Source organism: Lampetra planeri, chromosome 4 (genome assembly GCF_965212315.1).
Source record: "Lampetra planeri chromosome 4, kcLamPlan1.2.h2, whole genome shotgun sequence".
Classification (NCBI taxonomy): Eukaryota; Metazoa; Chordata; class Hyperoartia; order Petromyzontiformes; family Petromyzontidae; genus Lampetra; species Lampetra planeri.
In genome coordinates this window covers 13,728,877-13,754,395 of record NC_136110.1, presented here as the reverse complement: position 1 = coordinate 13,754,395, position 25,519 = coordinate 13,728,877, and the positions used below count along the sequence as shown (strand labels likewise).

Here is a 25,519-nt window from a genome sequence, read left to right as displayed (position 1 = left end):
TGAGGGTGAGTGGTGAGTGGTCAGTGGTGAGGGGTCAGGGTTAGTGGTGAGGGTGAGTGGTGATGGTGAGGGGTGAGTGGTGAGGGTGAGTGGTGAGTGGTGAGGGAGAGTGGTGAGAGAGAGGGGTTAGGGTGAGTGTTGAGGGTGAATGGTGAGGGTGAGTGGTGAGGGTGAGTGGTGAGGTTGAGTGGTGAGTAGTAAGGGTGAGTGGTGATAGTGAGGGTTAGTGGTGAGGGTGAGTGGTAAGGGTGAGTGGTGAGGGTTAGTGGTGAGGGTGAGTGGTCAGGGTGAGTGGTGAGGGTGAGTGGTGAGGGTGAGTGGTGAGCGGTGAGGGTGAGTGGCAGTTGTGAGTGGTGATGGGTGAGTGGTGAGTGGTGAGCGTGAGTGGTGAGGGTGAGTGGTGAGTGCTGAGTGCTGAGGGTGAGTGGTGAGAGAGTCGTTAGTTTTGAGGGTGAGTGGTGAGGTTGAGTGGTGAGGGTTAGTGGAGAGTGGTGAGTGGTGATTGGTCAATGGTGATTGGTCAGGATGAATGGTGAGTAGTGAGGTTGAGTGGTCAGGTTGAGTGGTGAGGGTGAGTGGTGAGAGTGAGTGGTGAGTGGTGAGGGTTAGTGGTGAGGGTGAGTGGTGATGGTGAGGGGTGAGTGGTGAGTGGTGAGGGTGAGTGGCAGTTGTGAGTGGTGATTAGTGAGGGGTGAGGGTGAGCGTGAGTGGTGAGTGGTGAGGGTGAGCAGTGAGGGTAAGTGGTGATTGGTGAGGGTGTGATTGGTGATGATGAGTGGTGAGTGGTGAGGGTGAGTGTGAGTGGTGAGCGGTGAGGGTGAGTGGTTGTTGTGAGGGTGAGTGGTTGTTGTGAGGGTGAGTGGTGAGGGTGAGTGGTGAGGGTGAGTGGCAGTTGTGAGTGGTGATAGGTGAGCGGTGAGGGGTGAGTGGTGAGTGGTGAGCGTGAGTGGTGAGGGTGAGTGGTGAGTGGTGAGGGTGAGAGAGTGGTTAGTTTTAAGGGTGAGTGTTGAGGGTGAGTGGTGAGGTTGAGTGGTAAGGGTTAGTGGAGAGTGGTGAGTGGTGATTGGTCAGTGGTGATTGGTCAGGATGAATGGTGAGTAGTGAGGGTGAGGTTGAGTGGTGAAGTTGAGTGGTGAGGGTGAGGGGTGAGTGGTGAGGGGTGAGTGGTGAGGGTGAGTGATGACGAAGAGTGGTGAGGTTGAGTGGTGAGTAGTAAGGGTGAGTGGTGATGGTGAGGGTTAGTGGTGAGGGTGAGTGGTGATGGTGAGGGGTGAGTGGTGAGGGTGAGTGGTGAGTGGTGATGGTGAGTGGTGAGGGAGAGTGGTGAGAGAGAGGGGTTAGGGTGAGTGTTGAGGGTGAATGGTGAGGGTGAGTGGTGAAGGTGAGTGGTGAGGTTGAGTGGTGAGTAGTAAGGGTGAGTGGTGATAGTGAGGGTTAGTGGTGAGGGTGAGTGGTAAGGGTGAGTGGTGAGGGTTAGTGGTGAGGGTGAGTGGTCAGGGTGAGGGTGAGTGGTGAGGGTGAGTGGTGAGCGGTGAGGGTGAGTGGTTGTTGTGAGGGTGAGTGGCAGTTGTGAGTGGTGATGCGTGAGTGGTGAGTGGTGAGTGCTGAGTGGTAAGGTTGAGTGGTGAGGGTTAGTGGAGAGTGGTGAGTGGTGATTGGTCAGTGGTGATTGGTCAGGATGAATGGTGAGTAGTGAGGGTGAGGTTGAGTGGTGAGGTTGAGTGGTGAGGGTGAGTGGTGAGGGTGAGTGGTGAGAGTGAATGGTGAGGGTGAATGGTGAGAGTGAGTGGTGAGTGGTGAGGGAGAGTGGTGAGGGTGAGTGGTGATGGTGAGGGGTGAGTGGTGAGGGTGAGTGGTGAGGGGTGAGTGGTGAGGGGTGAGTGGTGAGGGTGAGTGGTGGCGAAGAGTGGAGAGGTTGAGTGGTGAGTAGTTAGGGTGAGTGGTGATAGTGAGGGTTAGTGGTGAGGGTGAGTGGTAAGGGTGAATGGTGAGGGTTAGTGGTGAGGGTGAGTGGTGAGCGGTGAGGGTGAGTGGTTGTTGTGAGGGTGAGTGGCAGTTGTGAGTGGTGATGGGTGAGTGGTGAGCGTGAGTGGTGAGGGTGAGTGGTGAGGGTGAGTGGTGAGTGGTGAGAGAGTCGTTAGTTTTGAGGGTGAGTGGTGAGGTTGAGTGGTGAGGGTTAGTGGAGAGTGGTGAGTGGTGATTGGTCAATGGTGATTGGTCAGGATGAATGGTGAGTAGTGAGGGTGAGGTTGAGTGGTGAGGTTGAGTGGTGAGGGTGAGTGGTGAGGGTGAATGGTGAGAGTGAGTGGTGAGGGTGAGTGGTGATGGTGAGGGGTGAGTGGTGACGGTGAGTGGTGAGGGAGAGTAGTGAGGGAGAGGGGTTAGGATGAGTGTTGAGGGTGAATGGTGAGGGTGAGTGGTGAGGGTGAGTGGTGAGGTTAAGTGGTGAGGGTGTGTGGTGAGGGTGAGTGGGCAGGGTGAGTGCTGAGGGTGTGGTGAGAATGAGTGGTGAGGGTGAGTGGTGAGGGTGAGTGGTGAGGGTGAGTGTTGATGTTGAGGGTGAGTGGTGAGGGTGTGTGGTGAATAGTAAGGGTGAGTTGTGAGGGTAAGGGTGAGTGGTGAGTGGTCAGTGGTGAGGTTGAGTGGTGAGTAGGAAGGGTGAGTGGTGAGGGTGAGTGGTGGGTGGTGAGGGTGAGTGGTGAGGTTGAGTGGTGAGTAGGAAGGGTGAGTGGTGAGTGGGGAGGGTGAGTGGTCAGGGGTGAGGGTTAGTGGTGAGGTTGAGTGGTGAGTAGGAAGGGTGAGTGGGGAGGGTGAGTGGTCAGTGGTGAGGGGTCAGGATTAGTGGTGATTGTGAGTGGTGAGGGTGAGTGGTGAGGGTTAGTGGTGAGGGGTGATTGGTGGTGGTGAGGGTGAGTGGTGAGTGGTGAGGGTGAGTGGTGAGCGTGAGTGGTGATGGTGAGTGGTGAGTGGTGAGGGTGAGTGGTGATGGTGAGTGGTGACGAAGAGTGGTGACGTTGAGTGCTGAGTAGTAAGGGTGAGTGGTGAGGGTTAGTGGTGAGGGTGAGTGGTGAGGGTTAGTGGTGAGGGTGAGTGGTTAGGGTTTATGGTGATGGTGAGTGGTGAGGATGAGTGGTGAGGGTGAGTGGTGAGGGTAAGTGGTGATGGTGAGTAGTGAGGGTGAGTGGTTAGGGGTGAGTGGTGAAGGTGATTAGTGAGTAGTGAGGGTGAGGGTGATTAGTGAGTAGTGAGGGTGAGTGGTGAGGGTGAGGGTGATTGGAGAGGGAGAGAGTGAGTGGTGAGCGTGAGTGGTGGTGGTGAGGGTGAGTGGTAAGCGTGACTGGTGAGGGAGAGGGTGAGTGGTGAGGGTGAGTGGTGAGGCTGAATGGTCAGGGTGAATGGTGAGAGTGAGTGGTGAGTGGTGAGGCTGAATGCTCAGGGTGAATGGTGAGAGTGAGTGGTGAGGGTTAGTGGTGAGAGTGAGTGGTGAGGGTGTGTGGTGATTGGTGATTGGTGAGGGTGAGTGGTGAGGGTGAGGGAGATTGGTCAGGAAGATTGGTGAGTGGTGAGTTGTGATGGTCAATGGTGAGGGTGAGTAGTGAGTGGGAGTGGTGAGGATGAGTGGTGACGGTGAGTTGTGAGTGGTGAAAGGTATTGTCAAAGCCCACCGGGCTTTGACAATACCTTAGTATCTGTATTTATATGTAAGGTTATTAAGAAATATATTTTTCACCCGGGCAACGCCGGGTACTTCTGCTAGTAATATATATTTGTCTCTGAATGAATGTAAACAATTGTGGCTTGAGTACTCAAAGTTAAAGGTGCTGCCCTGCAATTGCTCGCTCACGCCACGGCTGGCAGAAGGGTCTTAACGAGATGGATCTCGAGAGAGCCCCCCTCTGCAGGGCATTTGGCCTACCCTTCTATGCAGGCCAGAAGTATTCCACCACACGTGACCTGCCGATTGACTGTGGTGAATCCACTTATACAACTGGGTGGACCGAGTTGGTGGGGCAGGTGGTGGAGGTGGAATTTAAGAAACTTACATTGCGGTTACATTGTTCCTCCCCTCACCCCTTCCCCCATTTTCTTGCCTTCCCCCTTAAATCCACTGCTCCCGATCGTTACCCCTACTGCGGTAGGGCAGTGAGCCCGGGCGCTTCCGATCGATCACTAAATTTTGAGGGTGCATTGCTCCGAGTTTGGTACACGTAACCTGCTGTTTTTTTTTGCTTTCCATTCTGGGTTATAGAATGAAAAAAGAAAAGTTATATATTTATTTAAAAACAATAAACTTACGTTCTTTCAACTGTCGAGCCGGGAGATCGAATCAGCGACCTCTGGATTACAACTCCAGTGCACTGATAACCAAGTACACCACTGTGTTAGCGTCCCTTGGCCTTGAGTATTAGGTACTGTAATCAGGTAAGAAAATCTAAACAAAATGCATTACTGTTCAACACGTCGGGTTTTGCGACCATCATTATCCCAAATCGAGGTTTTTATCGTTTAGATCTCGTAAATATAATGTGTCGTTAAACCCACCACCACCCGACGCAGCCAATTGGCAAGGTTTATCACTTAAACAAAACATGCCAATTCGTTACTAGTTCAGCACACTGGTGTGTTGGAGACAATTGTAAATATTGTGGGTTTACTCTCCAACACAGTCGTGTGCTGAACTAGATACGAATTGGCACATTTTGTTCATGTGACAAACCTTACTAATCGGCTGTGTCGGGTGGTGGTGGGTTTAACAACACATTTATATATTTATGTTATCTAACCCAAACAAAACCCTCTCATAAAATGTAATACTGCATACGTATTGAAACCAAGTGGACGCTGATTTGTAAGTTGACCTCATCAAATCCTATCTATGAATGCCGCAGCCTCTCGTTGTAGGACTGACCGATCACAATGTGCCAATTATAATTAAGAGTTTTTAGAAGGTAGAAACGTTTTGCGTCGGTTTGCTCGAAGAGAATGAAATGAAAATACAATACGCCCTTGTTGTTGAATTTAATTGTATTACACAAAATAAGCAATACAAAAAACATTACCTTTTTGAGATTATTAACTTTTGCAATGTTTCGTCATTAAGTAAGACCAAAAATCTCAATGTATGGTCTGTTAAAACAGCAACCTGTGCCGAGAGAGATCAGTTTATTTGCTCTCTCAAATTATCTACAAATCATTTGATTTCCAGTATGTATAATATATATTTTCGAGCAAAGAGTGCTGTTTTAAAACAAACGATTGCATAAAAGTATTGATGTTTTGTGGTATAGCCTACATATGGGGAACGTGCATTGGTTTACTGCCCACCATTACTTTCTTGGCACATCACTACTGGCATGAAGCAGCAACAACAACAGCTTCTATGCGACATCTCGTGTACCTTGACGCTGCCTGTGATGGAGGCTGACGTGGAAACTCTGCAAGTGTTAAGTTAAATTTAGGTTCCTTTCCAGAAAGAGGGTGGACCACTTTCCCTCGAGGATGGGCACAAGCGGCCACGTCTGTCATGTATCTCTCTGCTCGGCAACTTCTCTTTTTCGGCATTATGTCGTGCAGCTCTATTAGAGGACCGTAGCATTGCTCAGAACCGTTCCTAGAAACAACCCTGACTGGCTGGAACATGGATGGAACGTGGCTGAACTAGATTTGTAGTGATTTCTTTCGATGTGTGGGAATGCTTACCAATGATATAATGAGAAAGAATCTCCACGAGATATACTTGGGCAGTTATTTATGCACTTGTTAAAACGTTTGTTTTCAACTGTATATTACGGGAACCTGCCATGGATGCTTGATCGGTTCGATTACTTGCAATATAGTCACCAACATTTTAGCCAACTGTGTGGATTCCATTTACCCCTGTAGCTTAATGAGCCTACCTGCACAAGTGGGTAATTCATCGCTAATCTAGCTTGTCTAATACATTCATCATCATGCTTGCAGTTTAGATCTCGCTCCTTGGACACAGGAGGTATTTAGCCCCAACAAAGGAATTAATGCAAGGGACTCGAAATGTATTCATAAACATGACAGTCGCCTTTTTTCCTGACAATGCATTATAACAAATATATACACACGAAATACTCCCCGCCATCGGAACGTGGAATCCCGCCACAGTCTCGTGACCGTGAATGTTTAGAGGGGCACTCCACCACGCTCGTTCGAGTGACAAACTGCTGTTATATACCATACACATTTTAATAGAGGTAATTGCTTGAAATGTGCATTGTGATTTATAGTATACTGCATATGCATTTATAATATGCTTTTGTTCCAGTTCCATATGTGCCAGGGTAGCTCAAGCATGGGACATTAAATCAGCATTCCTCACACTGCAGGATGCAAATCCTGGGGGATCGCGGTGTCATTAGAGCTCGGTTGCGACTCAGGCTGATGAGAAATAAACAACAAGGAAAAAGCATCTGTTTTATTAAAAACAGAAGGTCACATTTTATGATTTTTCTTTTTTTAAGACAATCAAATAAATACGAAGATAAATATATTGTCTGAAATTGAAGAAAAAACATCTCGGATGTATTTTCCACGGACGTTTGTGCAACACCAAAGAACTTGGACCAGATGTGTGTGCCCCTAGCAATCGTGAGAAAGCCAAAATCAATACAATGACCAAAATGTATATTAATTTAGCTGTGGGTAATTGACAACACAAAAAGCTTGGAATTGCATCTATTGCACTGTGCTTGCGTACCAACGTATTACAGCATCCCGTACATACGCGTTTCATAAAAGTTATAATTTACGTGATGTCCATGTTTTGCGAAATCATATCCACGTTCTGCATACGTTGCTAACTGCTGCATGCCAAGTTTCCCTATTCTGTTTTTTCTCAAGTCCCCATCTGTAAAGCCTTTATCTCTCTCCCGACGTGTGCCCTGGTTATTCACGATGCTCGGTTTCCCTTGTGGTTGACCTTTTAAGTTGTGTTTGCTCTTGAGTGATATCATTGCATGATCGTATTCAAGTCACCTGGTCTAAAACCAATATTAATTAAAACGGCTCACAAGGCCTCATTTGAAAACAAAAGTGGACAACCATGGAGCCTCTGGGAAACAACGTACAGTCGTTCAATTTTCATTGACGGCCAGTGTCCTTCATTTGTATGCAAATTACGTCATACTGTACATTGCAAATGTCTTAGTTTGAAATAAAGTAAATGTGAGTTGTTGGCTTGGTCCAGTTAATTTTAAATATGCAATCAAACAAACCGATTTATTTTAAGAGATTTATCTCATTATATAATGTGAAGCTAAAAACACCGTCGTCTTTGTGGTGGACTTTATATTTTTATGCTTGCGTTTGGCTGCCTTAGACCCAATGCTGTTTTAAACGCACAAACAGCTCATGATCGGGTGCCTTCTCCTCTCGTGCTCTCCAAAGTTCCCTTATTCTCTGCATTAATTTTTATCCCTTCACACTTCTCTGATGTTCACCATTTTTTGATGTCCACATTCTAAATCGGTCTGCCTCTGGCTTTGCTCCACATAGTCTTCCTTCCGTTCTGAACCCCTCGGTCGGCACTCCTCTTGCAAATGACCCCATTTGTTACCACACAGCAACAACATCGTCACCCGACTGGCGGGCTATGACCGTCCGTGCAAGAGAGCTCCTTCCTGATAAGCTTGTGGTTGTAAAGAATGGCACAAATACCAAATGTAATAATTATTCACCTGTAAGGGCCATACGCGTATCTCGCCCACAGTGCTGTTTTTGTGTGGAACAATGTGCGCATCACCGATGTTACATATATATTATCCCCTGCTCTGTGCCCTGCAGGAATGGCAACTTACTCGGATAAGCTGTTCAAGTTCCGTAATGGGCGCTGGGAGGACATCCTTAGCGACCCGGTGAATGTGCAGCGTGGCGTCGCCTCCCGCTTTGCTGGCCGCTCGGTTGCCTGCATCGACAGGAGGGTATTACACGCATTTCCAAGCATCGATGAATACACTGTAACAACATAACAAGTTTATATATCTTCTTGGTTCTTTCGGTAAAGTCACGTAGAAGGGAAATAATAAAATAATAAAAATAAAACATAATAAAATACAATTCTCACGACGTTTCGGCCACAACGCAAGCAGCCGTCCTCAGGTGAAGAACAGGTCTGTCGGAAAGACAGCGTCTGAATGACTTCAGACGCTGTCGTGAGAATTGTATTTTATGATGTTTTATTATTATTATTTCATTATTTCCCTTCTACGTGACTTTACCGAAAGAACCAAGAAGATGAATCCCTGCAGTCACGAAAGCTTTAAATCGAAGTTTATATATATATACGCAGTCGATTCTCACTTAACGCGTCTTGGTTTCGTGACTTGAATTGGATATAATGCGAATTAGTCGACAGAACAACGTCACACAGGTAGGAATAAGCGGTTGTACGACTGCCTCAGCGTAGTATCACACAAGGCGGGATGCTGCTGGATGCTTCTAGATGCTACCCATGCGCCTCAGTCTTTGTTCGGCCTGCGTACGCATCTCACGTGTTATTGCGGACTGTGCTTTACCCTATATTATATTAGTTACTATAACGCAATTTTTCCATAACGCGGTGTTCTTCAGGAACGCAACTACCTACGTTATAGGAGAACATACTGTATATATCTTTAATAATACACATTATATCTGCGTGCATATTTTTTCCAATTGTTTTTGTTACAAGATGTTTCTGTTGTTTGAACAGAAAACAATGTGGCATTGCATAAAATTTGACCGCCCAAGTTTGCGTGTTTGTTTCAGTGTTGTTCTTAAGTCTTCTTGGTTCTTTCGGTAAAGTCACGTAGAAGGGAAGTAATAAAATAATAAAAATAAAACATAATAAAACAATTATTTTATTACTTCCCTTCTACGTGACTTTACCGAAAGAACCAAGAAGATGAATCCCTGCAGTCACGAAAGCTTTAAATCGAAATTGTTCTTAAGTGTTATTCTTAATTTATAGCCAACAGCTCCGTGCTCCCAGTACCTTATCTGACAAGTTCACGAATGGTTTCGAGCGAGCCAGAGCGATGCAGAATTCATAGCTAAGCAAGGCTGCTTTGTGTCCCTAACAACATGCTACTCGCAGCCCTTGTTCTGCACACTTTTCATTGGAGGCAGGGAGCTAGGCTATGTATGTGTATGTATGTTAAGCTTCTTTCACATCATATGTAGCCAAGCGTGCTAATCAGAGGTGCCGGGGAAGGACAACAAACTAAACACAAAAAGCAGTTCTAAAGAAATTATTTTTCAATCTGGATTTAGAAGTGCATAGTTCCAGTGGGTTCCTGATATCAAAAGGAAGAGCGTTCCAGACGGCCGCAGAAGTGCTTCTGAAAGCGCACAATGCGGTGACCTCCTTTGTTCGATGGTTAGCCAAAAAACCGCCGCTGCTAGGATGACCGGAGTTTGCATGATGGTTTATGTTCCTTGATGAGATCAGAGAAGTATTGTGGTTCATCTGTGGCAAGCACTTTGTGTGTAATGAGCGCGACCTTATAAATGGCTGAGGAGTGATGATACTTTGGGCACCACGGTAGCAAGTGGGCACCACGGTGGCGAGATGTTAACTACCTCGTCCGATATACAGGAGGTCGTGGATTCGATCCCGATTCTGACGCCTGTATTTTTGGAGTTTGCATGTTCTCTCCATGGTCGTGTGGATTTTTCTCCAGGTCCTCCGGTTTTTACCTCCACATTTATAATAACACGCGTTTAGAGTATTTGGCTGCGATAAATTTCCACACTATAGGCCACTTCATTGCTCTATCATTTGTGGTCAGGTCGCTTTTGAAAAAGAGCGATATAGCTCAGTGGGCCTTACCTGGTAAACTAAAAAAAATAGTTTAATTTAAATATTTCTTCGGTAAGGGAATACCACTCATGGGAGATTACTCTACAGTCCCTCCTCAAAAAGTCCCGCATATGTCACAACCCCCTTTATATAGCCTCAATCTTTCTGGAACCTCCCGGAAGGTTTCTCAAAGCTCCTCGCTATCCTCTATCCCACAAATTCTGTCCCTTGTTCTCTTCTAACAGCCCTGATCTATGTTGCTGGAAAATACTCGTTGTCGTTCATCTACAGCTTGGTTCCCTCCCTTCACTCCCCCTCTTTATTTCCTTAGTCAAACCAAATCACAGAGTTTACTTTAACCCGTACAGAACATTTTTCTGGCGTCACTTGCTCCCGCATGTTTGCACTGTCTTTTTCGACTTGCGTGTGTTTTATGTCACTGTTTAAATTAAAATACTGGATAGAGCTTACTTTTACCTGTACATAACTTTTTCGGGCACCTCTTGCTTTCATATTATATCTGCACTGTTTTGATTTGCATGTGTTTTGTTTACGACTGTTCAAATACCTCGTTTGTTAGTTGTGCAATATTCCATAAGGACCCTGCTGTACTCTTTCTCTGCACCATTGACGTTTTTGTCTTTGTTGTTTTTGTTGCCGCTGCTGTGCTCACGCAGCACAACGAACCTCCCGCGTAAAATAGCCGGGTTAACTGGCTAAATGGGACCATCTGTGTCACAAAGCAAAATACCCTAAACTAAACGTCGCCTGCCTCCAACTCTCTCCTCTCCCTCTTTTCCCTCTCCTGCCAATTTCCTCTTTTCGGAATCCTCCGCCAATCCCCAATGCTTTCCCCGCGCCGTGCGCGTGCTCTCGATCATGAATGATTTTACCCGAGGTGTCCTTACGTGGCCCTTGCATTACCCCAAGGTGTCCCCACATGACCTTACATAACCATAAGCTACGTTAGCCTATGTTTAGTTGAAATTTTAAGTTTTTCATCTTGTATTTTTTAAGCTACGCCGGCCAGCTGTTTTTTGGCAGTTGAAAATATTTTATTACCACAGTGGTCCTGTGTAGTGTTGCCAACTTGGCGATTTTGTCGCTATATCTCGCAACTTTCTAGGTTTTCCTGGGGAAAAAATGTTGTTTGGGAACGAGTACAAGATGCAAACATTGGGGGAATTCCAGGGTATCTATTAAGGATCCTGTATCAGTTTACTTTGTTTAATACTCGGTAAATTGTCTCGTGACGATATTCACATCTTTAAAAGGTCTACCTTGTGACATCTGGGGGGGTTTTTGACGTTTGTTTGGTGACGTTCCTCTAACGGGAATTGGCAGCACTGATGACGTGATGGATATATAGTAAACATAGGCCAGTGGTGCAGTTTAAAGGGTTTGGTATGATATCCCCAGGAAGTTCAAGCTAATATTTGCATCACATCAATGTGGGATTTAGTTTATTTGCTCACTGTTTTAGTTATTCCATGAACGTGAACTTTGATCGAGAGCGACACCAAGGTAACATGGTTTTTGTCTTTTGTGACTGAGAGCAGACGTTTATACTGAGTTTGACTTTTGCTTTTGAATTGTTTAGGTGCAAAGTGGACAGTGCCCAGTTATGGCAGCTGAGTTTCAGTATTCTTGGATAAGGTTGTGATTCTTTTGATACCTTTTTTTTGTGAAAGCTGTCTGTTTTCTTTTGGTCTTTTGGTAAAGTCACGTAGATAGGTTCAAAGAAAATAACCAAAAACTATGACGTTTCAATCGCAAAATAAGCGGTCATTCCTGATGTGTTGCGATCGAAATATCGTAGTTTTTTGTTATTTTCTTTGAACCTATCTACGTGACTTTACCGAATGACCCAAAGAATAGGAATTCCTGCAGTCACGAAAGCTTTAAGTCAAGATTTAGCTGTCTGTTTGTTAGTGTTGTCAATGCTAACATTGTCCATCTACCGAGCTCCACTCCTCCTTAATCGGGTAAATGACATGGGTGCAGCGGTGGCGAAATGTTAACGCCCTAACCTGGTATGTAGGAGGTAGTGGGTTCGATCCCGACCCCGATGCTTGTATATTTGGAGTGGTTGTCGATTTTTTTCTGCACATTAAGAAATGTGCATTTAGAGGATTTGGCTGCTATAAATTTTCGCCTCTGAAGAAAGCTATATTACTCAGTGGAGCCTTGCCTGGTAATAGTCGTAGTATTATTTATATTGCCCCTCATACATCCCTCGTTGCACCTCGTGATGCATGTCCCAGTGTTTTTACAACATCTTGAGATGTGGTTGCATTTAGATGCTTTTTAAATCAAAATGGCAATTGATGTTTTCATTCTAGTAGCATATTAACGATATCTTGTTAAAAAATAATACTCAACAGGAGCGAGGGCCATACAAGGGTTTCCATCGTTCATCTCCAACCTTTGCCAAATTTGGAAAATTACACCTCAAACGCCTTAATTGGGAAACATAGCAATCATTGACCCCTACTGCAAAAGCTTAGTAGGACCCTCCCTCTTGAAACTCAGGGATACTTTCCTGGGTAAACAAGTGGAATAATAATATTAATGAAAAAGTAACAATGAAAAAATACCATGTGTATACTGTATTGGGAGAGTGACAATTTCGATTAGCACGGTTGGCTGCGTACTGTACAAAAGAAGTTCAACATACGTACGTACTCACCGAGCCGCGTCGCGTGCCTCTGCCAGGGAACGGGCCGCTACTCGGTTTACGTGGCAAACTACGCGAAGGACGGCGTGGGCCCACACGCTGTCATCGAGATGGACGAGGCGGCCAGCGACGTCGCTCGAGGGATTGTCATCCTTTCTGAAGTGGCCAAGGAGGCCGGAGTCAACAAGTTCACAGGTATATCAACTCATCTCCGTTTGGTCACATTGTCGCAGCTATCCAGTGTTACCTATGTAATATCGTTGAGAACTCTTGGACGCTGGGGTTGAGGCACACGTATTTATTCCGCGATAGTTGTCACAACTGCGGACATACAACACTGGAGGGGGTATCGGCCCCCTCACCCGGCTAGCTGGGAACACACTTGCTAGCCCTATCTGACCTACCTCCTAGTCCTCCACTAACGGGCTAGAGGAGGCTGTCTGGCCCGACACTGGTAAGTCGGGCTACGGTACCCGGAGTCCCAGAGCACTAGCTCTGGTTCTCGGGACCACGCCGCTGGCTCGGTCCTGCGCGGCCCTGATAAGGGCGGCGACCCAGGGGAGTCCAGGGCTCTAGCTAGACGATCTTCGGTCTTCACTGGTTTAGCTTTAACATTGTTCCCCGAGCTCTCCGGCTCATCCCCTTTTATACCAAAACCCCCCGCTGAGGGGTGGGGCCCTGGGGGATCACAACTCCGGGCCAGCCCCCCGGGCTGCCCGGTGTGGACGTCGTTGAGAGCACCTCCCCGTGCACTCACGAAGCCCCGCCCACTGTGTTTGTTTCCCGTGTGATCCTATGTATACAGCCCCTCCGTAACACCCCTACATCACCCCCCCCTGTACAGCTCGCAGCCGTCCCGGCTGCAACAACGACAATAAAAGTTTATTTACCCCTCGACCCCGCGTGTGCCTCACAATTTTTTTCAACCATAACGCGAACGAGAACAACAACAAGAACCAGAAAAGCAAGAAGGGAAAATAACCCGACGCACCCCCCCCGAATAAATACGAATTTCGTAAAACCAACGTATATACAATTTGCAGGGAACCCCAGCACACACACAACACACAGTGAACACAACATACGTACAATCCAATGTGCCAGGAACACACCACCGACGCAGCACACAGTGAACATAACATGTGAAAATTTTTTTTTTTTCTTTTTGGGCATCACAAGAGTCTGCGCATTCTTGCGCGTCCTTGCAGCAGGCCCGTTACACGGGGCAACCCCGGATGGCGGGCCGTCGGGTGGCAACTGTCCATTTCCGAGTGAGTCTCTTCTCGATGTCGCGAGACCCTCGGCATCCCCCGTAGGGGTTGTCGGGCGTGAGCCCGTCATTCCTGGTGCACCTGGTGGCGGGACAGCCGGCAACACGTCAGGCGAGAGCAGCGGAGACGGACCCTTTGAGTCGGTCGACCCCCCACATGTTTGGCCACGCGTGTGTGGAGTGGGACTGCGTACCGCAACGAAGGGTTTCAATCTGGAGGGGTGCACAAACCACCGGCGCTTCCCCCATTTGATGCGTACGCACTGAGGCCGCAAAACCTCAACCACCTCGACAGGGCCCCGCCACGGCCGCACCAGTTTAGAGGAGGTCGCGAGTGGTACCTGGGGACAGTGCAGCCATGCCTTGTCCCCCGGCTTCCACTGTAGCACGTGCGCGCGACCCAGTCTGAGCCGCTCATTAGCTTGCTGACGGAGGTCGGAATTTTGCATGGCAGCATCCCGTGCCTCTGTTAATTTAGCAAGGTTAAATTTAACATGGTCGGCCAATTTAGTTTTACCCTGCGGCGCGGGGATCTGCAGCTGGGCCCGAACAGGTGGGTCAGGTTCGCGGCCATACATGAGGAAGAAGGGGGAAAATCCCGTTGCCGCATGGGGGGCCAATCTGTATGCTGCCAGGACCCCTTGAATTTGCAGGTCCCAATCGGTCTGTGAGTCCGAAACCTGCTGTGACAACATGGACGTGATGGTTCGGTGCAGACGCTCGACCATCCCGTCAGTTTGCAGGTGATAGGGAGAGGTACGAATTTTTTTCGTGCCCAGGAACTCACAGACTTGTTGGAGCAGTTTGCCGGAAAAAAATTTGCCCTGGTCGGTCAGCAGCCGCTCCGGAGCACCTTTGTCCAGGACGTATCCCTGGACAAAGGCCTCCACGATGGCTGCTGCCGACTGGTTGGCCAGGGGCCAGGCCATAGGCCAGCGCGTAAAGTACTCCACCCCGGTCAACAAATATCTATTGCCCCTGGGGGTGGCGGGGAATGGGCCCAGAATATCCAGCGCGACAAGTTTGTTGACTCTGGAGACTTTGATAGACTGCAAAGGCGGGTTAGACTCCCGTGCTGGTGGTTTCCGTTGCGCACACCGAGGGCATGACCCCAACAGATCTGCAACATCCCTTGTCATGCCCGGCCAAAAAAAATCAAGCTGGAGCAAGGCGAGGGTCTTTTGGGTCCCCAGGTGGAGGAGGCGCTCATGAGCGGCCCACACCACCTTACCCCGTAACCCAGAAGGGACCACCAGCCGGTGTCGATGGGATTTCATATCCCAATGCATCAGCAGACCCGTGACCATTTCCCATGCGTCGGCATCACCCCTCCCCCGCCCAGCATCCCTGACGCGACGACGCAACGCGAGGAGGGAGGTATCCTCCATCTGTAGGCGCCCCCATTCAGTGACAGGCAACCCCAACAGGGAATCTGTTCCCTGTTGTGCGATCGAATTCGTCATCGACGCTGCGTCGTCGGTGGCCGCCAAGACCGGAACAGGTATTTTACCCGGATGCCTGCAACGACCCAACCCCAGGAGGCATGCGCATTCGGGGGTGGTTGGCATGCGCGACAGAGCGTCCGCATTGGTGTGGCGAACGCCCTTACGGTACGTGGTTTCAAAATCAAAGTCCTGGAGAACCTCCAACCATCGAGACAATTGTCCCGATGGTTGTTGAACTCGCAGGGCGTACTGTAGTGCCGCATGATCTGTACGGACGGTGAAACGCTGACCGTACATATATGGGCGGTACTGTTGGATGAAATAGACAATTGCCAACAGTTCCCGACGGGTGACACAATATCTTTGCTCCGCTGGAGACAACACCCGACTACCGTACGCGACTACCCGTTCTACGCCGTCAACCACCTGGGAAAGCACGCCCCCAATACCCGTGTTGCTCGCATCGGTGTCGAGCACAAAGGGTTTAGAAAAATCGGGGTAAACCAAGGGAGGAGCTTTGACCAGAGCGTCCCGAAGGGAGCAGAAAGCAGCCTCCTCCGCCTGTCCCCAATGAAAGCGGACCCCCTTTGACGTCAAAGCGTGTAGGGGCTTCGCAATTGTCGCAAAATCCGCGACAAAGCGTCGGTAATACGACGCAAATCCAATGAAACTCCTTACCTCTCCCACAGAGGTGGGAGTCGGCCAGGAGCTGACGCACTGCGTTTTGGCGGGATCGGTAGCAATACCTGAGCGTCAAACGATGTGTCCCAAATAACGCACAGATTCGCGTAACAGATGACATTTTTGGGGTTTAAATTTCAAATTAGCAGCCCGCATTTTGAGGAAAACTGCCCGCAACCTCTGGAGATGCTCGTCAAATGTTCTGCTAAAGACGATAACGTCATCCAAATAAATTAAGCACGAGTCCCATTGCAATCCAGCCAAAACCAATTCCATCAATCGCTGGAAAGTTGCCGGCGCCGAGTGGAGTCCCATCGGCAACCGGTTGAATTGGAAAAGGCCGTGCGGTGTACGGAATGCAGTTTTAGGCTTAGAATCATCGTCCAGAGGAAGCTGCCAGAATCCCGAAAGCAAATCCAATGTGGAGAAGAATCGCGCTCCCGCCAAGGCGTCCAGCGATTCGTCAATCCGTGGGAGCGGGTATGCGTCGGCAACAGAAATTTTGTTGAGGCGGCGAAAATCGACGCGAAACTACAACAAGCCATCCTGTTTCTTAACCAGGACGATCGGCGCTCCCCACGGGCTGGTAGAGGGAGAAATGATGTCGGCGGCTAGCATGTCATCAAAAGCCGATTTGACATGGTCGTTTTCGGCAGGACTTAACCGAAAAAGATTTTAGCGTATTGGCGCGCTGTCACCTGTATCAATATGGTGACGCAGCAGATGGGTACAGCCCAAATCGAATTTGTTCTGACTGAAAACGTCGGAAAATTCACGCAGCAGTGTCCTAAGCTTTTGACGCTCTAAATCCGACAGGTCCGTCGATCCCGCACAAAGCGCCTCGAGCCACCCTTCATCGGTGTCCGAATGTGGATGCGGCAGAGGGACAGTGCCTACGTGATTCGCGACAGGTTCCTCACAGGGCACCGGCGTTGCGTGAGCAAGCACGGTCCCTTGAGGAACCACCACCGTCTGCGACCCCACATTGAGGACCGCGATGAAAGGGTCCCCGTCCCCTTTGACGATGGTCTGGGCCGGAATTAAATGAGGTCCGCTAACCCCGGCCCTGGATGGCCCCAGCAGAATTCCCTGGTCCCCAATGCCTTTAGTGAAGGGCCGACGAAGTTTGAGAGGCACCAACATTTGTGCCCCCGGCGGTACGCGAACCGTTTTAACGACGAACGCCGGTACCGTCGCGAACGCCGTCCGAGCCGCAGTGGGGGACGGCAGAAACGCCATGCGTCGGCCCGACGGGAGCTCAATGCAGCCCTGGTCTATTAAAATACGAATCAGCATTTTGCCCAAGAAGTCCGTCCCCAGCAGGCACGGAACCGCCAGCGAGGAGGAAACAAAAATCGGGCCGGACAATTTGATATCACCGATACAAATTTGTGCTCGAATCTGTCCAATGATGCCAAGTGAGCCCCCGTTAGCAGCATAGAATGGAACGTTAACCGGCAGTAAAGGACGGCTCTGGACAGGGAGAATATTGTAAATTAGTTCCGAAATGATGGTCGCCGATGCTCCTGTATCGACCAGGATGCGCACCTCAACCCCGTCAATGTGCCCCACCACGGCTGACGACCCCGACGATGCAGCCACAACGCGATGGGCCAACACGGACCACTGCCTGGGTTCGATCTGAGTCCCCATAGTGGTGCGTGTTGGCGCGACGGTGCGCAATGTCGGCCCCCCGTTCGTTGCGGTGTGCGAGTGTGTGACGGGTGTGTGCGTGGGCCAAACATGAGGGGTGCCGTGACTCGCCGGGTTATGTTGATGGAGCTTGGGAGGAGGGCCGGCGTCCTGTCGAGGCGTCGTCCCGCGCTGCAGAGGAGAGCGGCACCCCGAGGCGACATGGCCCCGGATGCCGCAGTTGTAACAGCGCGGGAGCGCAGGCGGCGATGACGGATGGTCGGAGCAGCTCGATCCATCCCGGCCCGCCCGTACTCCCGCCCTCTGCTGCAGTCGATGGTCGATGGCGCAAACTTCCTCTGCCGGGAGGGTGGCTGCAGCCACCGTACGCCCGGCCGCTGCCCTGCTGGCCTTCCGTCGCTGCGACAGTAGGTTGGCATGGAGGAGCCACGCAGCCTGGAGGGAACCCATTTCTGTGTCATCCTGTGCAACGACGGCGATGTCCAGGTCGTCCGCCAGCAGGAGGATCTTTTCCGTTACCATCGCGTCCACGCCTTCGTTGTCCATTCGTGGGAAGGCCGTCTTCGCCAGCGCCAGGAGACTCGTACGGTACGCCAGGGGCGACTCCTTTGCACCCCGCTGGCGATCATAAAAGAGCTGCCTGCATTCCGACGATGGTCCGTAGACCGCAGCCAGCAACTGCAGCGCCATCTGTAGCGTGGAGCGTTTGTCCTTCGGCGCCGATGTAAGAGCGGCGAGGGCGTCGCTGTCGAGGAGCGCCGGCAGCGCGCAGAGAGCCTCAGCATCCGTCCACTGCGCCATTTCCTGGTGTGCGAGGAAGCGCCGCTGGAAGCCGCCCCAGTCGCCCTCCTCACCCACAAACTCCTTGAGTGGAGGTAGCCGTTGGTGCAGCGCAGCGGCCGCCGTGGAAGCTCGCACTCCGCTGTTCCCGTCACTCGGCTGGGCTTCGGCGCGAACGACGGATGGCATCGCCGGTCGCACCAGTGGTGACGCTCTGTCCGCTGGTGATGACGCGGCAGCCACTGTGCGGCCGATGTCGGACCCGAGGTTCAGGCCGGCCACGCCCTCAGCAGCTGCTGCGGCGATGGCGGGAGATTGGAAGTTGGGCTCCGTTGAAATGGTGGGAAGGCGCACAGGTCGTCGGCTGTCCTCGCCCCGTGGCGGTCCACCAGCCCCCAGCCGTGTGATGTGTTCGAGCGTGGCGGCAGCAGCGTACAGCAGCTCCGCCAGTCTCGCGTGAGCCAGCCTCAGTCCTTCTGTTGCCAGCTCCCCTTCATCCCGATGCTGCGGTAAGGATGCGTCCGGCCCCGGCTGCTCGATGCCTTCTTCAGCCGTCTCGGGCTCCACAATTGCAGCGGTGTCCTCCGCCTCCGGTACCCCGGCTCGAGCTGTCCGGCGCGTGTCCATGTTCGTGGTCGTTCACTTCTGTCACCAGATGTAATATCATTGAGAACTCTTGGACGCTGGGGTTGAGGCACACGTATTTATTCCGCGATAGTTGTCACAACTGCGGACATACAACACTGGAGGGGGTATCGGCCCCCTCACCCGGCTAGCTGGGAACACACTTGCTAGCCCTATCTGACCTACCTCCTAGTCCTCCACTAACGGGCTAGAGGAGGCTGTCTGGCCCGACACTGGTAAGTCGGGCTACGGTACCCGGAGTCCCAGAGCACTAGCTCTGGTTCTCGGGACCACGCCGCTGGCTCGGTCCTGCGCGGCCCTGATAAGGGCGGCGACCCAGGGGAGTCCAGGGCTCTAGCTAGACGATCTTCGGTCTTCACTGGTTTAGCTTTAACATTGTTCCCCGAGCTCTCCGGCTCATCCCCTTTTATACCAAAACCCCCCGCTGAGGGGTGGGGCCCCGGGGGATCACAACTCCGGGCCAGCCCCCCAGGCTGCCCGGTGCGGACGTCGTTGAGAGCACCTCCCCGTGCACTCACGAAGCCCCGCCCACTGTGTTTGTTTCCCTGTGATCCTGTGTATACAGCCCCTCCGTAACACCCCTACACCTACTTAGAGCCGCCTGTCTCTTTATGTACCATGTTTTACTCGTGAGTGTGTGTACCAGAGGATTCTGATCAGAGACTGGGGACTTCACACTGTCCCCAACTCATGAACATCAACTCATTAACATCAACACACTGTTACCGGACCTCACAACTGACGGCACAATTAGACATCCATGCAGAGTCAACACGACCTCACTGCCTTGAGAATAACTCAAAGTCTAACAATAACCCAAAGCCTAACAATAACTCACAGCCTTGACTATAACTCACATTCTTTACCATAACTCGCAGGCTTACAATAACTCACAGTCTTGACAATAACACACCGCCTTCACAATAAATCACAGCTTTTACAATAACTCACAGTCTTGACAATAACACACATCCTTACAATAACTCACAGTTTACCATAACTCACAGCCTTCACAATAACACACGGCCTTGACAATGACTCACAGCTTCGACAATAACCCACAGCCTTGACACTAACCCATGGCCTTGACAGCTACTCACAACCTCAACAATAACCCACATCCTCACCAGAATCCCTCCCTCATCACAATGTAAAAGGCTGTCACAATACGTGCGGGAATTGGATGTGTTGAGCAAATGTAGCTCGTGCACACCGGGGCAACGTGGTGTGTGTGCTTGTTGATTTGTATGGAGATGGGTACGTGGTGTTTCAGAGATATTTTATCATTCACAGGACTAGATATTAACTGCCGATTTTTCCGTGGCTCGGTGGCGTTTTTGTTTTCAAATTTAATGAAAACTCAATTGTGTTTTGGGTTGCCCGATGATGGATATTATTACTTTCTTTTGTTAAATGAGTGAGAGACCAAACGTGAGGAATTAAATAATCGCCCATTGTATTACTTGTTTACCTACAACAATGTAAAGTTTGCAAACAAACAAAAAAGGCAAGTGTTTTTTTTAGTGTGACAGCGTAACATAATGGACCATTTATGAAGATGCAGTGCGTTTGAGTTCGTGTGTCTGACATGCGGCAGATGAAATATGCGCTCATGGGAGCTGGTTCTTGAATTATAATGTATGGTTCAAGTTTTACAATGCAAACCGTGCAAGTAACATCACACAAATTATTACATTATTAAGGAATTCATCTAGACCAGTGGCTCCTGGCCTATTTATTGCCTCTCGTGTACCCTCTATCAGACGTATCAACTGTCCACATACATCTACCAGCATATAGATTTTATTTATTTAATTCTTCGTAAAATTACTACAGTGCTTTTTAATTACATATCCACCTAATTAACACCTAAGACAGCTGTTTAACACTTAGTTTTTGTTGTTCATTAGTCAAGCAAAAGTAAAATCGGTGTGATAAACAAGAGATGAACATACTATGATGGAGCATGTGGATGAGTCCCAAGGGCATAAGTTTACCAAATGTCATCCACAGATAAGTGTGTAGCTTTTATAATGTTCTTCTAGTGTGCACACGCAGACCAGGACCGCTGGGTGACTCCCGTGGCCACCGTCGGTACAAAAAAACGTGTCTCACCTGCCCTCAAGAGATGGCACATATGTATGTAGACCACAAGTTGGAAAGCACTGGTCGAGACTCGCATTAGGTATTTACATCTATCGATTAAGTATATATAATTATATATTGCAGTACTGTATATTCTTCACTGGAGTTCAACAGTTGCTAAAAACAAAGAATGTAACTGGTATTGGCCAAAAACATCCAAATTATTAAATATTTCCAGCAAATGATCCAATTTAGATGACACATAACATAATCACTCCATACCGTGAAAACTTAGCAGTACTCTCCTGAAACAGTCTTGAGACTCAAGGAGACCTTTGTGGGTAAACACGCATAATCATAATCATAATATTAAAACCGAGTCCGAACAACAAATTCCTTCATCCATCTGATGTGTGTCCCTTCAATGTAGAAATCCATTTAAATTGATTAATTGATTCATTTATACATCACTACATGCCTGGGGGTCCACACTAGGCATGCAGTTCATACGTATTCATTGTTGGATATGTTTGGATAATCAGTCCGGAATCAAGCTAAACCATTTAAACTATAAACACATTTTTTAGTATCAGGTAAGGCCCACTGAGCTATATACAGTAAGGGGAAAAAAGAATTTGATCCCCTGCTGATTTTGTACGTTTGCCCACTGACAAAGAAATGATCAGTCTATAATTTTAATGGTAGGTTTATTTGAACGGTGAGAGACAGAATAACAACAACAAAATCCAGAAAAACGCATGTCAAAAATGTTATAAATTGATTTGAATTTTAATGAGGGAAATAAGTATTTGACCCTCTCAATCAGAAAGATTTCTGGCTCCCAGGTGTCTTTTATACAGGTAAGGAGCACACTCTTAAAGGCAGTGCTCCTAATCTCAGCTTGTTACCTGTGTAGGACTCGTACAAGGGTTGTCTTTCTCTTTCTTTATTTTCCTCTTAAGAGTCCACCTTCGCCGCGCCACCGCTCCGCGTCTCGGCGCGGCCTCGCTCCGCTCCGTGTCTCTCTGCTGCGCCACCGCTCCGCGTCTCTCCGTGCCCCCACTCCGCTCCGCGTCGCTCCGCGCCTCTCTACCTCACTATCGCTACGCTTGTCGTCTCTATGGTTTCTCCTACTCTGCATCCTTCCGATGCATGGCTACCCTGTCTGCTCACTGCGTTCTCGCTACCACTGTCTCTCCACGCTTTACTCTACTGACACTGTCTCTCTACGCTTTACTCTACTAACACTTGCTCTGCGACTCCCTGGGCACCGTTGCTGCAGCTCCATCCACGACGCCAACTTGTACAGGACTCCCTTCTCTCCGTTGCGCTCTGGCTTATATCCCCACACCAATTAATCTCCCTAATTATCTCTACCCCCCGCTTATCGCTCGCCCCCTGCCCCCCCGTGTCACGTGGCCTTGTTTTTGCCGCCGGAGCGACGCCAGCTAATGCCCAATTACCTTTCCAGCCAATCACTGGCCTGTGTCCTCCCGGCTACCCTGACACCTGTTTCAACCCTTAACGACCCACTTCGCCTAAAGTCACAACAACAACCATTACCTCACATCACCCCACTGTACTGTGCTTGCTCGCATAGCAACAGAGGCGGGGGATGCGTAGCGCGCTATACTCAAGCCCTACACCTGTATAAAAGACACCTGTTCACAGAAGCAATCAATCAATCAGATTCAAAACTCTCCACCATGGCCAAGACCAAAGAGCTCTCCAAGGATGTCAGGGACAAGATTGTAGACCTACACAAGGCTGGAATGGGCTACAAGACCATCGCCAACGAAAATGGTGAGAAGGTGACAACAGTTGGTGCGATTATTCACAAATGGAAGAAACACAAAAGAACTGTCAATCTCCCTCGGCCTGGGGCTCCATGCAGCTGGGACCATAGTCACCAAGAAAACAGTTGGTAACACACTACACCGTGAAGGACTTAAATCCTGCAGCGCCCGCAAGGTCCCCCTGCTCAAGAAAGCACATATACATGCCCGTCTGAAGTTTGCGAATGAACATCTGAATGATTCAGAGGGCAACTGGGTGAAAGTGTTGTGGTCAGATGAGACCAAAATGGAGCTCTTTGGCATCAACTCAACTCGCCGTGTTTGGAGGAGGAGGAATGCTGCCTATGACCCCAAGAACACCATCCCCACCGTCAAACATGGAGGTGGAAACATTATGCTTTGGGGGTGTTTTTTTGCTAAGGGGACAGGACAACTTCACCGCATCAAATGGACGATGGACGGGGCCATGTAACGTCAAATCTTGGGTGAGAACCTCCTTCCCTCAGCCAGGACATTGAAAATGGGTCATGGATGGGTATTCCAGCATGACAATGATGCAAAACACACGGCCAAGGCAACAAAGGAGTGGCTCAAGAAGAAGCACATTAAGATCCTGGAGTGGCCTAGCCAGTCTCCAGACCTTAATCCCATGGAAAATCTGTGGAGGGAGCTGAAGGTTCGAGTTGCCAAACGTCAGCCTCGAAACCTTAATGACTTGGAGAAGATCTGCAAAGAGGAGTGGGACAAAATCCCTCCTGAGATGTGTGCAAACCTGGTGGCCAACTACAAGAAACGTCTGACCTCTGCGATTGCCAACAAGGGTTTTGCCACCAAGTACTAAGTCATGTTTTGCATAGGGGTCAAATACTTATTTCCCTCATTAAAATGCAAATCAATTCATAACATTTTTGAAATGCGTTTTTCTGGATTTTGTTGTTATTCTGTCTCTCACTGTTCAAATAAACCTACCATTAAAATTATAGACTGATCATTTCTTTGTCAGTGGGCAAACGTACAAAATCAGCAGGGGATCAAATTCTTTTTTCCCCCACTGTATAGCTTTTTTTCAGAAGGGATTTGGCCACAAATGATAGTTCTCGAAGTGACTTATCATGTGGCAATTTACAGCAGCCAAATAGACTGAACGCATGTCTCTAAATGTGAAGGGAAAAACTGGAGGACCCAGAGAAAAATCCACGCGACCATGGGGAAAACATGCGAACTCCAATTATACAAGAATGAGAATTAGGATCGAACCCACCAACTCCTTGTATACCAGGCGAAGTAGTTAAAATCCCACCACTGTGGCACCCTGGACTCGATGCTCTCCTGTGTCACGGCTCTGGGTGAACAGTACCGACATTTGGAATAAAAGCATTCGTTCCACTTTTTTAGGCATCAACTTTACATTTCATTCTAAGAATGGCAGTACAAGTATTCGTTGGGTCTTTCGATAAAGTCATATAGATAGGTTGAAAGAAAATAACAAAAAAATATGATTTAGATAGGTTCAAAGAAAATAACTATTTTGTTTTTATTTGAACCTATCTACGTGACTTTACCGAAAGACCCAAAAATATTAATTCCTGCAGTCACGAAAGCTTTAAGTCAAAACAGTACAAGTTTTACACATTTATCACAGGGGTGAGGTGGACACTCCTCTTGGGAGTAAGTGTGACCCTGGTGGCTCAAAATAGAAACGTGAAACATTAAAAAAACGACGCTCGCCATTGAAGGTCTCATGTCCTGATGCATTCTTCTCCTGAAGGCGCCGGCGTGGGTGACAGGAAACCCTGCTGTGCTCTCGTAATCCAATGTACCCTGCACGTGTAATATGCAGCAGGCTCTGCTTATTTTGTAGTAGTAGTAGTAAAATAAATCTCTGTCTGAAATATTCAACAGTCCTGAGTTGAATTAAACTGAATTAATGTTATTGAGATTTGATTGCATTTTTCCAGGGTATGAACAGTGTTATTGGATTGCACCGATGCAACAATGGAAGCAAAGCACCAACAACCTTGGGGGCCTTCATTCAGCAGTGGATAGAGAATATTTCGTTCAACATTTAAAAAAAAAATCTTTGTTGTTGACAGGTGGCCGTGGAGTGACTGTTGGTCCAATCATGAACACCAACATCTCGGACATCTTCTGTGACAACGAGCACGGTCCCAACTTCCTGTTCAAGAACAATGGAGACGGAACGTTCACCGATGTGGCCACTGCAACAGGTACGAGCGATGGTCGGGCTAATCGCAGCAAAAGCCACTGTCACTAAATAGTGAATCATGACATTTAAAATAATTGTTATATCTGATATGAAATGGATTTTGTCATGTTTTCCAGGATTTATAAATTTTATTTAGAGTATGTACACAGCTCAGGCCCAACAATGAGCCACTGCTTCCTGAAATACATGTGCATTTTTAAACATTAAGGTTTCCACGTCTCCCACTTGAGCATTCTAGTTGTTTCAGCAGAGTATGGCAATAAGTTATAATTGAGTCTTTTCTTATAGGTACTGTGAGACTGTGGTGAATTTGAAATAGTTATGCACTGTCGTTGTATCCATTGTATAACATGCAGATATCTTAGAGTATTATGAACTAACAGTTTCATTTTAATTGCATTCAATTTAAATTCCGCAAATTATAGTTTCCAATTACTGCAATAACATTTTTC

The 25,519-nt window shown here is 48.6% G+C and overlaps 1 protein-coding gene across 1 annotated transcript in view; it reads left to right on the top strand.

Annotated features, from left to right (window-relative positions):
• Positions 1–25,519, top strand: part of CRTAC1 (cartilage acidic protein 1) — a 634,231-nt gene that overhangs the window by 206,523 nt on the left and 402,189 nt on the right. Inside the window, exons 4-6 of the mRNA XM_078593311.1 lie at positions 7,813–7,949; positions 12,524–12,680; positions 24,934–25,068. Of these exons, the coding sequence (XP_078449437.1) occupies positions 7,813–7,949; positions 12,524–12,680; positions 24,934–25,068 (429 nt within the window). The remainder of the gene's footprint in view (positions 1–7,812; positions 7,950–12,523; positions 12,681–24,933; positions 25,069–25,519) is intronic.